Source organism: Dermacentor variabilis, chromosome 2 (genome assembly GCF_050947875.1).
Source record: "Dermacentor variabilis isolate Ectoservices chromosome 2, ASM5094787v1, whole genome shotgun sequence".
Lineage (NCBI taxonomy): Eukaryota > Metazoa > Arthropoda > Arachnida > Ixodida > Ixodidae > Dermacentor > Dermacentor variabilis.
The window spans coordinates 4821182-4836130 of NC_134569.1; the positions used below are offsets into that span (position 1 = coordinate 4821182).

At 46.3% G+C, this 14949-nt stretch overlaps 1 protein-coding gene across 1 annotated transcript; it reads right to left on the minus strand.

Annotated features, from left to right (window-relative positions):
* Nucleotides 1-4244: 4244 nt before the first annotated feature.
* On the minus strand, nucleotides 4245-9094 carry LOC142571300 (uncharacterized). Its single transcript, XM_075679546.1, has 2 exons — nucleotides 5453-9094; nucleotides 4245-5042 (listed from the first exon to the last, which is right to left on the minus strand). The coding sequence occupies exon 1, from the start codon at nucleotides 8090-8092 to the stop codon at nucleotides 6554-6556; it is 1539 nt and encodes a 512-aa protein (XP_075535661.1). The 5' UTR covers nucleotides 8093-9094; the 3' UTR covers nucleotides 4245-5042; nucleotides 5453-6553.
* Nucleotides 9095-14949: the final 5855 nt, after the last annotated feature.

Genomic DNA, 14949 nt, shown 5'->3' on the forward strand with positions numbered 1-14949 from the left:
ACTGCTGTTGGCAGCACAACTCGGTATGAATATTAACCATAGATTGAGGAAGCCCGAAATTCGTACTGCGATTGACAAAGTGAGTTTCGATAAGCACGAGCTCACGGATGCCTGGGAAAAGGTATGTCGCGAGAGGGAAGAGGAGGAGCGCGAGAACAAAGAGTGGCAAGAAGATATGGAGCAAGTAGAAGTTGAGCTCGCGAAATTAAGACTAGAGCAAGAGAGAATAGAACGCGGTGTGGATGCGGCCCCGCCACAAACGGAAAGCGTGGAAACGACGAGTTTGCTTCAGCCGAGTAAAACAGGCGATGACATCGGTCACTGCCTAATTCATTTTGAACCGGTTCTTGAGAAGCGATCATTTCACCAGGACACACGGCCGTAGCAGTTGTTTGAGCTACCGCCGGGAGAAGCCTCGCACTGAGCGCAGCGGAGGCAGGCTTGTACAGTTCAGTGAAGTCAAGTCCACTCGCAAAATACAGGCTCTCAGCAGAGGTTTTTCGGAGATTCCGAGAGGAAATAAAGAAGCCCAATGAAAGCTGTGCCGAGTTTGCGTGTCTCCTGAAGGACAATTTCGCAGAGTGGGTGAAACGAGCAGGGATGGATAACGCCAGTAAACTGGCACATTTAATCTGCATAGAGCGGTTTGACGAGACCCGGACGGATAACGTACGCCTTTGGGTTAAGGACAGGCAGGGAGGTGTGTCTATAAATAACGCAGCCCAACTGGCCGATGAGTACGTGGCAAGTCCTGGCTTCAGGCCACAGAGCAGTAGCGCACAATACGATCAAAAGCTTTCCACATGGCCACAATCTTGCCATCTGGGGCAGCTGACCACAAAAAAATGACGAAACAGCTAGCTCCAGGGAAGTATTTAAGCCGGAGGAGGCAACCTTTCCGATTTCCCCAACCGAAATTTTGGAATAGGCTTAGGCACTGTGTTACAATGCTGAACACAGAGCAAAGGAAGAGGACAAAATAGCTAGCTCCGGAGACGTAGTTAAGCCCGAGGAGGAAATCTTTCCGATTTCCACGAGAGAAATTTAGGAAGTTGGTCAGGATGAAGAACCACCAATGGGGAAAAATAAAAGGCACTCGAAACTCAGCACCAGAAAGTGTGCTAAGAGGTGTCGCAAATTCAGAAATGCGGCAGGGAATGCAGCGCGGCCGAATCAATCGAAAGCAACTAAACCATGTGGGGAACGCAGATAAAGATTTAGCAAGGCGCGTTTGTCCTTTGCAATGTTTCCAGTCAGAGCACCTGCGAGTCGTCAGGCGCGATTAAAAAGAAAGCGTTGTCAGGCGTGGAGGAGGACAAAAAGCTAAGGGGCAATTATGTTACCCCTCACTGAGTTCTTTGCGAGGTGTCGTCTATGTGGCACGGGAGAGCGTGGCAGTCAGGCGACGCGAAGTGGTCATACCAGGCAGCGCATTCATCGTGCCAAGAAGGCAGGTGGCCTCCGAAAGGTATCGGCGATACGAAAGGTATCGGGGGGCTCTAGCGAAGGAAATGGCCTCCGTGCTCTTTGCATTCCCGGGATGACAAGTTTGACAGCAGCTTTCAGACAGCGCCCACCTCTGGTACGGCTTAAGGAGGCGGTTTTCGCGAGCATAAATTTTTGAAACTTTGTTTTTTCGATATGTCGTTCTTTTTTAAGCAGATAGGATTCATTCTTTCTTTTTAGATACGCTTGCACCGCCACGTCTCGGTTGTTTGATAGAAATCTGTAGCGATGCACTTGAGTATCAGTTTATTTTGCGGAAGTGGTCGCGAAATTTCTTTCTTCTTTGGAAGAAAGACGCGTTATTTAGCGGAGACGTTGTTTAATCGCATAATTTATGAAGTGTAACTGCTTCTTAATTGCTTACTGTAAATAAAGCACTTACTCACTTACTCACTATCCCTGTCAAGCGGGCAAGTTAAGTGCACTTAGGGGGAGTGGAGTTGGGACCTTGAGTCGCACTTTAGGCAACGCGCTTCTTAACGTGAAAACAGAGTGCACTCGCAGTAAAAGAAAATGGTGACAGACTAAGAGCGCGTTTTTTGAATATCTGAATTAACAAGAGAGCGCTTCTAAAAAGCCATTGTTTTAAGTTGAATTATATATAAAAACAAACTTCATCTATTTGTCTCAACAAAAAAACGAAGATTTGTTTATTATAACTGTGTTGCAAGTCAATGCTGGCCAAGACGAATGCTTAGGTAATCTAGAACATCATGGCGGCGTGCGGCGACGCAGTAGTTGATCCTACTTGAAAATATTATGAGCGAGTTCTAGGCTATTATCTGTGCGCGAGAGCCCGGTGTCAAAGACAAGAACAACAACTAGACCCTGAAGACGCAGAAGCAACTTTCAGGTACTAGGAGGATCAGCTCATGGCGAACAATTTCGCCATCCTGACAGTCCTGCAAGAGTATTATCCTTCCACCCATCGGGAACGGAGACGCCATGTGAGAAGTGACACATGGTTTCAGGACACTTTACCCAACCTAAGCGAATTTCAGACAAGTGGTACGTGTGTCTCCCTCCACCTTTCGATACATAGTGGGATCGTGCAACCCGGTCCTTGAGCGGCAAACCACCAACATGATGACACCGATCTCTGGGGAAAAACGTGTCGCAGTGGGGCTATACCGCGTGTGTTCTAACGCCGAAGACAGAACTATTGCCCACTTCTTTGGAATAGGTCGATCCACTGTCATTGTTCTACCTCAAGAATTCTGTGTCGCCGTGGTAGACCTGCTTGAAGGGGCTGAAGGGGAATGATTACAAATGATACATCCCAACAAAAAGAGTGCGCACATGCGTGAATTATATGCCTTCACAGGCTTCCCCCAAGCCATCGGCGCCTTGGATGGCTGCCATTTTCCTGTCTCGCCGCCCAAAGAGCATGCCACGGATTATTATAATTACAAAGGCTGGTAGGTCCCTTCGCCTCTAGCAAGCTAAATTTTGCAATTAGCGCGATTGTATATCATTATGACGCTGAAATCAATGGCAGTTTTCTTCGCAGTTAAGAGTTCATGCGGGATTCTATATCGTATATATACATATCAGGTATTGTATATGTAAAGACGCAAAAGTTTCCTACTACCTAGCAGCATGCATACTTAATAGTATGAACGTGTTTATGATGGAATATTATGAACCATGGCAGAGGAAGTGCGTGTAACTCAATACTGCACATACGTCTGCACAGTTTCTGACAGATATACGATTTGTATAATTTGTAACACTATGTGTCTCCTGCTGTATATATGCAGTTAGATGTGCCAGTTTAAAATGTTCCCTGTTTAATGCTTTCAATATAAATATAGTTCGCAGCGGTCATCCCCATAATATTCTGTTTCACATTATGCAGCAAATTACAGAGATCACACTTGTCTACAGTGCTGAAGCAGTGAGCTTCAGTTCAGAGAAAGTTAAATTCCAGCTTGGCTACAGTATAATCACTACAGTGAAAGTCCCATGGCAGTTTGTATGCCTCTGCACCTTCAATACTGATTGCCTGCCTGAAAATTGCAATTCCTGTAGGCAACAGGGAGTCATTTCAGTGCTCTAGACAACCGTGATGAAGACTACTTGCATGCGTATCTTCATAGCAATTGCTGCTGAACCCACATTTGCTTCCCCACAGAGGTACAGCATTATACTCCTGCCAGTAGTGGATCCAAAATACCATTTTCGGTACATAAACGTTGCAAGTCCCGGAAGGTGCCACAATGCCAGTGTTTATGGCTGATCGAAGCTGCATACGCTAATCGAGAAAGGGACCTTCAGTTCTCCCATGGCAATGATAGACGGCACCAATTTCCGCCCATTCTTCTGTGTGATCAGGCATTTCCCATGACACCGAACCTGTAAAATCCATTTCCAAATGCTCAGCCTGGAAGCCGTGAAGCAGTGTTCAAGTACAACCTTTCAAAGACTAGGAGGATTGTCGAGAATGGCTTCGGGAGGCTAAAGGCACGCTTTCGCTTTGCGATGAAGAGGATGGAGTGCCGGCTGAACAAGGCCAAACTGGCTATTCGAGCTGCTTGCGTACTTCACAATATCTGCGAGGCAATGAAAGACGGTCTAGAGCCCCAGTGGGAAAGCGAGGCACGTGCATTGGACTTGTATGCACAGCCATCACGCAACACAGAAGAGTGCAGTGGGGGAGGGCAAGAGGTCAGGGACGCCCTGGCAAGTCAGTTTTGGAAAAAGGCCCAGCACGGGCCATGACTGAGTGCAATAGGAACCAGGCTGAAGCGAAGCAGACATTCTTGACTGTGTCACTGTAGTTTTCTTTTAAAGACGATTGCTACATTTTGCTGTTCGAGTAATGTGGCAGCTTTGGTGTGACATGACTTCAAAAATAAAGCCCAACCAATTGTACGGACAGAGGACAGTAAAGAATGATACGAAGATGTCAACGGGAGCAGAGCTGTGTCTTAAGCTGGAAAACGAAGTGTAGCACAACAGAGGACAGATCACCAGAATGGCAACACGCAGTGAGAAAGCTCGTGCGGTGTGTCTGCATTCTATTTTCTAGTTCTCTGCTGCGCTACAGTTTGCTTTTCAGTTTGCTTTCAGAACAAGCCCAAAAAGCCATGTTGCCTTTATCTGGCTAAGAAATATTTAAAATTCACATTTGAGTTGTCACGCAAATAAAAAAGTACTGCAAGAGCACACATCACGTCTGGCATCATTTATTTATTTATATATTTTCTGCATGATTTGCAGCAGCTTGTCCTACCGAGCTCCGCTCCGCTTCAATGTCTAAGTCGCTCCCTTTGTATCGCAACAGTCGCAGTACCGTGGCGCTCTAGTGAGCAACGCAGTTGGCGTTGTTCAGTTAAAAATTTTGAAAGTCTTGTTGGAGTAGCCAGCCTTTTTTTCTTCGCAGCTGTTGCTATAGGGTCTGCAGGTTCTTCTTCAGCAGCAGAATCGAGTGGAGAGGCTTCCACCTCGTGAGACTGTGAGCTTCGCTCAGAAAGTGAATCGGTAGGCGTATCTGGGGGCTGGCCCACTCCACCGTGTACCATGCCACTGAACAGCTGAAGGAAGAATAAAAACATTGTTGTGTGCAAAAAAAAGTGCAAGCATAAACAAACATCTGCGAACAAAATATGTGCTCATGGAGTGATTACTTCTGCTATTCTGCTGACAATAAATGTAGCATTTGCCCTTTTACTCAGTGCTCCTAGTTCATCCGTTTTTATGTTTTCAAACACGCATAAGAGCATGAACCTGTCACGGATCTCCTCCGGAGAACACTCTGGCCGAAAGAATGGACTAGGCGACAGTCGTACCCACACAGACGCGCATTTAATACAACCCACGTGAAACGAACAGCAGCACACAAACCTAACAAAACTAACACACAAGATACAAAAACTATCAGTACACACGAACCGGTAACACTGCCACTAGCGTTCCATTGAGAGTGGTTGGCGTTCGTGCTCACGTCTGGTTCGGTGCGTATGTGGCGTGGTGTGGGTCCCGTAGCCGGCGTCGGAGTGGCGTTCGACGTTCGAGGGCTGGCGTCGTTGGAGGCGTCGTTGGTTGCGTCGTACACGCTCCCGGTCCAAGCGCCCGTGGAGGTGTGGCCGATGATGTTGGCGTTGGGGCACCACCCGGAAGAGTGGTGACAGCGGTAGAGACACCCCTGGCCGTGGCAGGTGGTGGCGTCCTCCGTGGACTCCCCGGAACGGGCTCAGGAACGGCAGGAAGTCTGCGGTGCAAAGCCGTAGAACGCGAGCTCACCGGAGCACTAGCCGGCGTCGCTCTCTTCCGGTCGAACCGTCCCTCACCCGCCGAGTCTCCGCTGCTTTCTTCTCCCCCTGTGTCTCGCCCTTCCTCGCCCTTTTATAGCCTTCTTGTTAGTCCACGTAATCCTTCTCTTCGTCTTCTTCCCTTCTCCACCAATCGTCGCTTTCCATCTCACCGGATACTTCTCCACCAATCATCTCTTGTCACCTCACTGGAAACTTCTTCTTTATCTTCTTTCGTCTTCGGTTAATCCACGTCATTCTTAACGCCATCCTCGTCGTCTTCTTGAAACCTTTCTTCGTCTACCATTTTATTTCATCTTCCCTCTTATATGTGACAAGGGCCCCCTCTCTCAAGAGTTTTTCCCTGAAAAACTGCTCAAGTCGTCCTCCTCTTCAAGTCATCCAACGAGCCGACTATCTTCTATGGCAATTCTGGCCCCAGCACAACACACAACACAACGTAGATGACCAGCACACACCAAAAGCACATCACTAACACACCACTGCCGTTGTCCATACAGTGTCCTTAACAAACATGGTAACGTTCACAACTAAACTGCGTTTTCGGAACACTGCCGTTGTCCACACGGTGTCCTAACATAAACATGTTAATGTCCACAACGCACTCGTTTGTAAAATTACGTAACAACCACACCAACACCAACAACACGATACATCCCTGAGATACATAGCACAGCAGCAACAAGATACCTCCCATAGATACCTAGAGCTGTTCAGTTGGCTCTACTGATGATGTCCGCTGCAACATTATCTCTGCCTTTAATATATTCCACCTAAAATGCGTATTCTTGTAAGGCCAAACTGGACTTACTGGACTCCTTACTCTGCTTGTCCTTGCTATGCTTTCCTTTGTTTACGCGCTTATCCTTGTTGTGTTTCTTCTTGCTTTGTTGCTTTTCTTTACTTTGCATATCCTTGTTGTCTTTCTCTTTGCTGCCTTTGTCCGCCTTCTCCTTGCTTCCTTCGCCCACCTTCTTCTTGCTGGACTTAGCTTTGCCAGCCTTCTCCTTGCTTCTGGATCTCGAGCTGCGTTCCTTAGAGGAGCCTTTCTTGGCCTTCTTGGACTTGCGCTTGCCTCCCCCTTTCTCTTTGGTGCTCTTGCTGCTCTTGCTGCTTTTGCTGCTTAGCCAAGTATAGAAACCCTTCTTTTTCTTCTTCTCTTTACTATCCTTGCCTTTGCTTTTCTTGTCTTTGCTCTTACTCTTCTTGTCTTTGGACTTGTCTTTGCTCTTGTTCTTCTTGTCTTTTGACTTGTCTTTGCTCGGGCGCTTCTTGTCTTTGGACTTCTCCTTACCCTCTTTCTTTCTTTCCAAACGCTGCATTGCTCTGCCTGTCGCTTGAGCTCTTGTCTCCACTGCCGACGAGAAACTGACTGCTCCCTCACTCGCCTGAGTTGTCGTGGACTTTTCCTCTTTTGGTTTTTCTTCAACGTCGAGCATCCTCCACTCGGCATCGAGGTGCTCGACACTTCTTGCACCCGTAATGTTTCCCACGATGAGATCGTAGATGGGTTGCTCTACGCATTTTGCCACTGCCTGCCCAGTATAATATGGCGTGGACACTAGAATCCTGGCTTCAGGAAGGTACCCTACTGTGCTATCTGCGAGAGTGAGGGTCGACGTTTGCCCTGTAAGCTCCTCGTCCTTCACCAGGCTTCTCCCAACCAAAGGTGTGTTGGCTCCGCTGTCTCTAAGCACCAATACAGGATGCTCCCCTATTTGCCCAACCACCACCGGCATTGCTGCTTTTGACTTGGGTGCTCCACTCACCACGTCATTTCCCAGCGGAGTTTGTTCTCCTTTTCGCGGTGGAACTTCAGGTGGTGTGACAAGTTCTGCGCGAGAGCCGACAACGCCTGCAGCTTGGTCTTGCCCCAGAGCTATCCGCTCGAATTGTTGCGGATACGCGTCCAAATCATCTCTTTTGTCATCAAAAGGAGCCATTAACTTTCTTGGACAAACCCTGGCCGGCCTAGGAGATTCGGTACCCGCAAAGGAACGCTGATTATCGTCCATGACCCCCTCATATCCTCCTGCGATATGCGCCTGTTTCCACAAAAGGAACTGCTTCTCACGTTCTATCCTTCTTTTCTCCTGCTCTTCTGACTCGCGAGCTCTTCTAGCCTCTCGCTCTTCTGCCTCGCGAGCACTTCTAGCTTCTCGCTCTTCTGCCTCGCGAGCATCTGCGCGTGCTTGCGCCCTTTGCTCTCTCTGCCTTTTTGCCTCTTCTTTCTTCTCGTCCCAGAAACGCATCACCTCTTCCTTGCTTAGTCCTAGCTTGAGCGCAAGTTCTAGCGTTTTTACCAAATCCATACTTTCTGCCGTCGAGAGTTCGGAAAGATCTGAGACCAAGAAAAAAGACACAAGGAAATGAATCCTGGCAGGCTCGCCACTTGTCTTTGTCACGGATCTCCTCCGGAGAACACTCTGGCCGAAAGAATGGACTAGGCGACAGTCGTACCCACACAGACGCGCTTTTAATACAACCCACGTGAAACGAACAGCAGCACACAAACCTAACAAAACTAACACAAAAGATACAAAAACTATCAGTACACACGAACCGGTAACACTGCCACTAGCGTTCCATTGAGTGGTTGGCGTTCGTGCTCACGTCTGGTTCGGTGCGTATGTGGCGTGGTGTGGGTCCCGTAGCCGGCGTCGGAGTGGCGTTCGACGTTCGAGGGCTGGCGTCGCTGGAGGCGCCGTTGGATGCGTCGTACACACTCCCGGTCCAAACGCCCGTGGAGGTGTGGCCGATGATGTTGGCGTTGGGGCACCACCCGGAAGAGTTGTGACAGCGGTAGAGACACCCCTGGCCGTAGTAGGTGGTGGCGTCCTCTGTGGACTCCCCGGAACGGGCTCAGGAACGGCAGGAAGTCTGCGGAGCAAAGCCGTAGAACGCGAGCTCACCGGGGCACTAGCCGGCGTCGCTCTCTTCCGGTCGAACCGTCCCTCACCCGCCGAGTCTCCGCTGCTTTCTTCTCCCCCTGTGTCTCGCCCTTCCTCGCCCTTTTATAGCCTTCTTGTTAGTCCACGTAATCCTTCTCTTCGTCTTCTTCTCTTCTCCACCAATCGTCGCTTTCCATCTCACCGGATACTTCTCCACCAATCATCTCTTGTCACCTCACTGGAAACTTCTTCTTTATCTTCTTTCGTCTTCGGTTAATCTACGTCATTCTTAACGCCATCCTCGTCGTCTTCTTGAAACCTTTCTTCGTCTACCATTTTATTTCATCTTCCCTCTTATATGTGACAGAACCAACTCGCCAAAACCCGAATTTTGAGCCAGCAAAATTTATGTTGCACTAAGTCTGAATGTGTCAGCCAGTGTATCGTACAATATAAACTCGTCTGGCTGACACCTGCACCAGTTACTACCGGATGATGTTACGGTGAATACCTCCTGTGGAGAGGCATAATCAATGGCACTACATACACTTTCTTCCATAAGGCTGGAATCATTCGCTGGAAGCGAGCCAAGGAAACGGTGGAGGTCCCAATAAAACTTCCATTGTATGCCTCCAGATCCGGTCCTTGTGCCAGTCCTAGTCAGTAGCCTGAAATAGAATTTTAAAGAATGACGCAACAGGTTGGGGCAATGTTTGCAGCAATGCACATCCACAATGCTTTCTTTGTAGTTAAGCGAAATAAAGCAGACCGAAAATGTTATTCTGTGGCGTAACCGATGCGACAACATGCAATTTTTGACCCGCCGCGGTGGCTTAGGCTTTCGGCTGCTGATCCACATTAATAATAATAATAATAATAATAATAATATTAATTGCGCCAAGTAATAAAAAATATACAACAATCTGGCCTGCCAAAGTCCAGTTGGGCTTGAGTGGCAGAGCCCGACAGGCAGCGGAACAGCGCAGATATACACACAGACATAAACGCACATAAAAAATTACGGAACATCAAATTAGTACAGCGGCAAAAATAAAGATAGATATAAAACCCAAGTTACATGTAAAAAAATATCATCAGAATAAATAAAGGGGAAGGGAAACCAAAATGGCCTGACGATACTCAGATCAGTGCAAAAAATACTGCAGTAACCAGTGAAATCACAGGATTTATTTGACAAGCGGTGGGGCACATGTGTACAACGTCGTAAACCCACGAATTAGTGTATCGCAGCATCTTTTTTAGTTTATATTAAGTCTTTGCCCGGCGAACACTTGGATGTAACCTGTTAAAGTAAAAGGGAACGTAAAAATCTCTTACTCGCTTTCCATATCTTCCTAACCGTCGAGGAATACAAAAAGGTTCCTTCGGTCGAAGAAACCGTTTCGGTACATACGAAATCTTCTAGACACTAAACCAAAAACGTTACAGGACAATCGTTTCCATCAAAAGGCGATCAAAATCAGGTAGCAAAAATACCTTAAAAACATCAGAATTGGAGTGCAGGCCTAAATCATAGCCAATATTTTTTTACAGAGATCGTAGGAGAGAATTGATCCTGTTTTCACAACGAACTGCTCAGTGACCATAAATCATTATGCCATAACGCAGTAGGCTATAACCGAGAGGGTTTAGAATAACTTTGCGTATTGAAAGGGGCATGTAGTACCTAATGTTGTAAAGCACACACGAGACAGTTCGGAGCTTTTTACAAACGTGGGATAAGTGATCATTCCAAGAAAGAGCACTGTAAAAGTATACTCCTAGGTATTTCACGGTAGTTTTATAGCTCAAGAGTAGACATTGACATTGAGAGCAATCAGGTCCGTGCAAGAACTGCTGATGGTTTAAATCTACCTTCTTCATCGGGTTGTGAAAGCATATAAGTTGAGTCTTAGAGCTGTTAATTTTGATTAGGTTGTGTGAGAACCAGTCCATAGCAATAGTTGCTGCAGCTTGAATAGACGAAAGGGAGTCAGAGTAGTTCGGCGATTGTCATGCGAGGACAGTGACGTCAGCGTATTGATACAGGCCTACAGGCACAACGTTTGAAACGTAATTCACGTAGACATTAAATAACAGGGGATTAATTATGGAACCTTGAGGAACGCCAGCTTTTCTAAGCAAAGAAGCGCACTTTGCCCGCCCAATCGAGACGTATTGCGTTCTCTGCTGTACAAAATTTCCAAAAGCGAAACTCCACGGAAGCCTAACCTGGACAGTTTACATAATAACCCAGAGTGACAAACGCTGTCAAAAGCCTTGCTGACATCTAGAAACAGTTCCCACATCATTTGGTTACATTCAAAAGAACGATTTAACATGTCAGAAAAGTGCTCCAAAAGCATTTCCGTCCCTTTACCTTGTACAAAACCATAGTGACGCGGCGACAGGAGTTTGTGCTTATCTAAGAAACTTGTCATTGTAAACAGCAGATGTTTCTCTAATATTCGAGTCAAACAGGGCAAGACTGAAATAGGACGATAATTCTCATACCGTTTAGGTGCACCACCTCTGTGAATTGGGGTAATAATAGCCGCTTTCATGTTCGCCAGGTTCATGCCACTTGAGATAATGCTGTTGAGCAGCGATAGCAACACGCCTTTAAGTATGTCGAACAAGGTTCGCAGATCATCAACTGAAATGTCATCTATTCCCACAGATCTATTGCGTTTAAGACCAAAAATATTTGAATTTAGCTCATCCTCACTTAGTAAAGCTAGGTGTGCCGATCAGGTTGTGCTGTTCTTAAGAGTACAAAATAAGGGATACTGTTGCAGACTACCCAAAAATTGCGAGAAAAACTTGTTGAATTCATTAGCTATGTTTTCTTCATCAGTGCCAAAACACGACACAACATCTTTTCCATCGTTACCACGCCATTTGACACCTCTTAGATTATTAATCAAAGACTATGTTTTTCTAATATCTGAGCCTGCATTCTTAAACTTGTTACGGACTGTACTCGTTTAGCCTGACGAATCATTGCATTTACTTTATTTCTTGCAACCTTAAACTTTGATCGTAGTAGGATAGATGCAGGTGCCCTTTTCGACTGGGCCCACAGCAAATCTGTTTCTTTTACAGCTTATAGTATTATGGAGGTCATCGATGAGTTTTCTTTATTGCGCTGCCTGATTTGAACCACGCGAGTAGCCGCTTTCTTAAACTCTTGTACTATTTCAACAAGTTTATCATAAATGTCTATCGGGGACACTTTTTCCAAGAACGCTTCCCAATCGTATTCCGGTGCCAGTCTGTAGAAGATTTTGGGATCACAGATGGATATTTCTTTTTTGCCGCGATCCGCTGTTGGAGGGTTTGACTTCCGGGCTGAAGAGCAAAAAACTAAGTAGTGGCCTGACAGTTTTGCTTCGACGATAGCAGATTGAAGGGCGAAATTCGGAACTCTCATATTTATATGGTCGATGCAAGAGACGACCAGTTGGCCCGCCAGAAATTCTTCTCGCTTGCTTTCTGGATAGTTGGTTCCAGTCCCCATTTTCATAACAAATCAAGATAATCTGCGACCAGAGCCATAGAAGGGCGAAAGGTATCTATGTTAATATCACCTATTACACAGATATAGTCTTCATGCGAGTGAGCTGAGAGTCATGTTCAGTCAAAAAGAGCCTGCCATTGAAGCAGGGGGGTCAGTATACTGCAAAGAGTATCAAAGAGAGAGCTGGCGTGCTCATACGCAATACTACAACTTCTGCTTGCTGGAAGTCGAAATTTAGCTCAGTAACAGTACAACTGTCTCTCACAAAAACTGCGACGCCGCCCCTTTTATTGCAGGTCGTGTACATGAAATTGCTTGGTAACCCGGTATTGCGTACTGATTAAAAAATATCAGCTGAAATATCAATTTCCGTCAGTACAAATACGTCAAATGCAGAACGAAAAGGTGCAGTTAGGGCGTTGAATTCATCCAAATGCTTTCAAATACTGCGGATATTAACGTGCGTTGCGCAAAATATAAGTTGCTCGTCACATCTGAAACATTTTGTTACTTCAGAAAATGTTGTAAACGCAAGGAATTCAAGATTGTTCATGCTTAGCAGATCTTATCCAGGTCAGACAACTTTTCAATGCGCATGACAGACTTCATTTCTGATTTCTTAGCCAGAACTCTGCCGTTATGTGTCCAAACAAATTTGTACTGGTCTTCTTTTCCCTTAGATCTGGCCAATCGCAAAAGCCCCCTGTTTGTCCTTGTCAAATTTTCATTGAAATACAATCCAGGATGAGACACATCCGTAGGCAAATCACCAAGCTTTGTCCGTAGTGCAAGCCATTTTTCTTTAGACGCTACGTCACGCATCTGCACAAAAATAGGGAGAGTCGAACTGTTCTTGTTCGGCATTCAATGTATTGAAGCAATTTTATTCGCTTCAAACTCTGGAAACTCTAGTTTCTGAGCTAGATCACCCATGAAAGAAACCAAATTCTCCTTAGGGTTGGTTCGGAGGCCAAGTATTTCAAAGTTGCATCGCCTGCTGTACTGTTCAAGATCATTAACTGCGCACCTTGATTTATCCAGTGGCTCAGCTTGAGCGTCAACAGTCTCAGAAAGTGATTCCACTCGTGCATGTAGCTGTGTTAACTCTGTTTGGTTAGCTTCCAGGCTAGACATAACAGAGTCATATATATTAGAAAGGAACACAATTGACGTTTGAATTTCAGTAACAGTTTCAGCCATATTTTCAACCGTTGCCCTAAATTGACGTAGTTCCTCCACTTTAGTTGAGTGTTTCAACCGTAACTCTCAGTTCGTCAAGCTTGCTGTTAACAGCAGAGAATTCATGACCAAAACGAGCATCACTATCATCGGACTCGGAGTGATCGCTTGTACTGGATTCGCATGATGGACATGTCCAGGTTTCACGAATAGCAGTCGACATTATTGAAAACGCATTTTTCGCAATGGGAGAACAGTTCTTTCCAAAGTGGCAACTAGTTTTGCAACGAGAACAAGTCAAACACTTCCCGTCCACGGGTTTGGTTTAAGCAGAGCACGTATCAAGCAGCATTGCAGTCAGCGGCGAACAAAAATACAATATAAACAGTTACAGCAATCGGCAAATCAAACTCACTTGCCAAGAGCGAAAAGCAGGGTTAGACAAAGAAGCGGATGGCCGCTGACTGCCAAATCGAATCCCATCAGCTAAGGCTGCATTTATTTGGCGAACTGCAAAAACGTGCGAGCGCTTTACAACGCCATTGCACGTTAGGGAACCCCGGATGGCAAAATTAATCCAGGACTGTTCAGAATTCCTTGTTTAGTGGCCCACGTGCCGCTTTGGAACAAGCGCAAATGCGAACAAAAGAGTCCGACAGAATAAGAGACGACGAATACATGAAATAATTCAGCTGCCACAAGTAAAACAGATGCACAATGACGCTGTTAAGTAGAATATTAATCAGCTTTTACCTGTATTTGTTGCTCCTATTCTGGATCTTTTTATTCACTTCCTCGTGCTTTTCCCGATGCCCAGTGCACGGAGCCGTTCAGATATCGTCATGTAAACATTCAGGTTACCTCTGGCACCGCGCAGATCCGGCAAGACGTCTTCTCATATATTAATTAGCGCACGCGTCTCCTCATCTGTCCAAATTGTGCGCTCTTTGCCTTGGCAGCTCTCCTCATTCTCAGCTGCCATATTCACGACACACTTGGCGCACAATTTCACAGGACAGGCGACGGCGAACTTCCAAGAGCGGTCACCCAAAGCGGCGGAAACACGGCGAGTTCGATATGTAACCACACTGCAAAAGGCCACGCACACGTCTCAAAGCACGACCTCCGTGGTCAGCACGCGTTCCCACCGAAACATAAACACGAACTGAATGAACATAGTGGTGCCGCAGTGCCTCCTCACTCTGGCGCCGTTAGTTGCGAACACGATAAATTCGTTTCTTTATTGTGCTGTTTCGCTTCTCGCTAAACACAAATTATTTTGTTAATAGTTGTTCAATAACTGAAATTAACTTCTGTGTTTTTATTTTTTATGCATTACATTTTGCGTCGTTGAAAGCGTTGGCAGCGAGGCTAGGCACTCGTTCAAACCACTGGCGGCGAGACTACGCACTCGGCCAGGAAAGTACGTTCTGTGAACGTACTCCGACCTCAGTGTACTCATCTGAGAGTACACTCCACTGCGACGTTAAGATTTCGGAAAGTGCACTTAAAAACCGAGCGCACTCGCTGTAAGTGCACTTAACTTGCCCGCTTGACAGGGGTATCTTTACTCATTTAC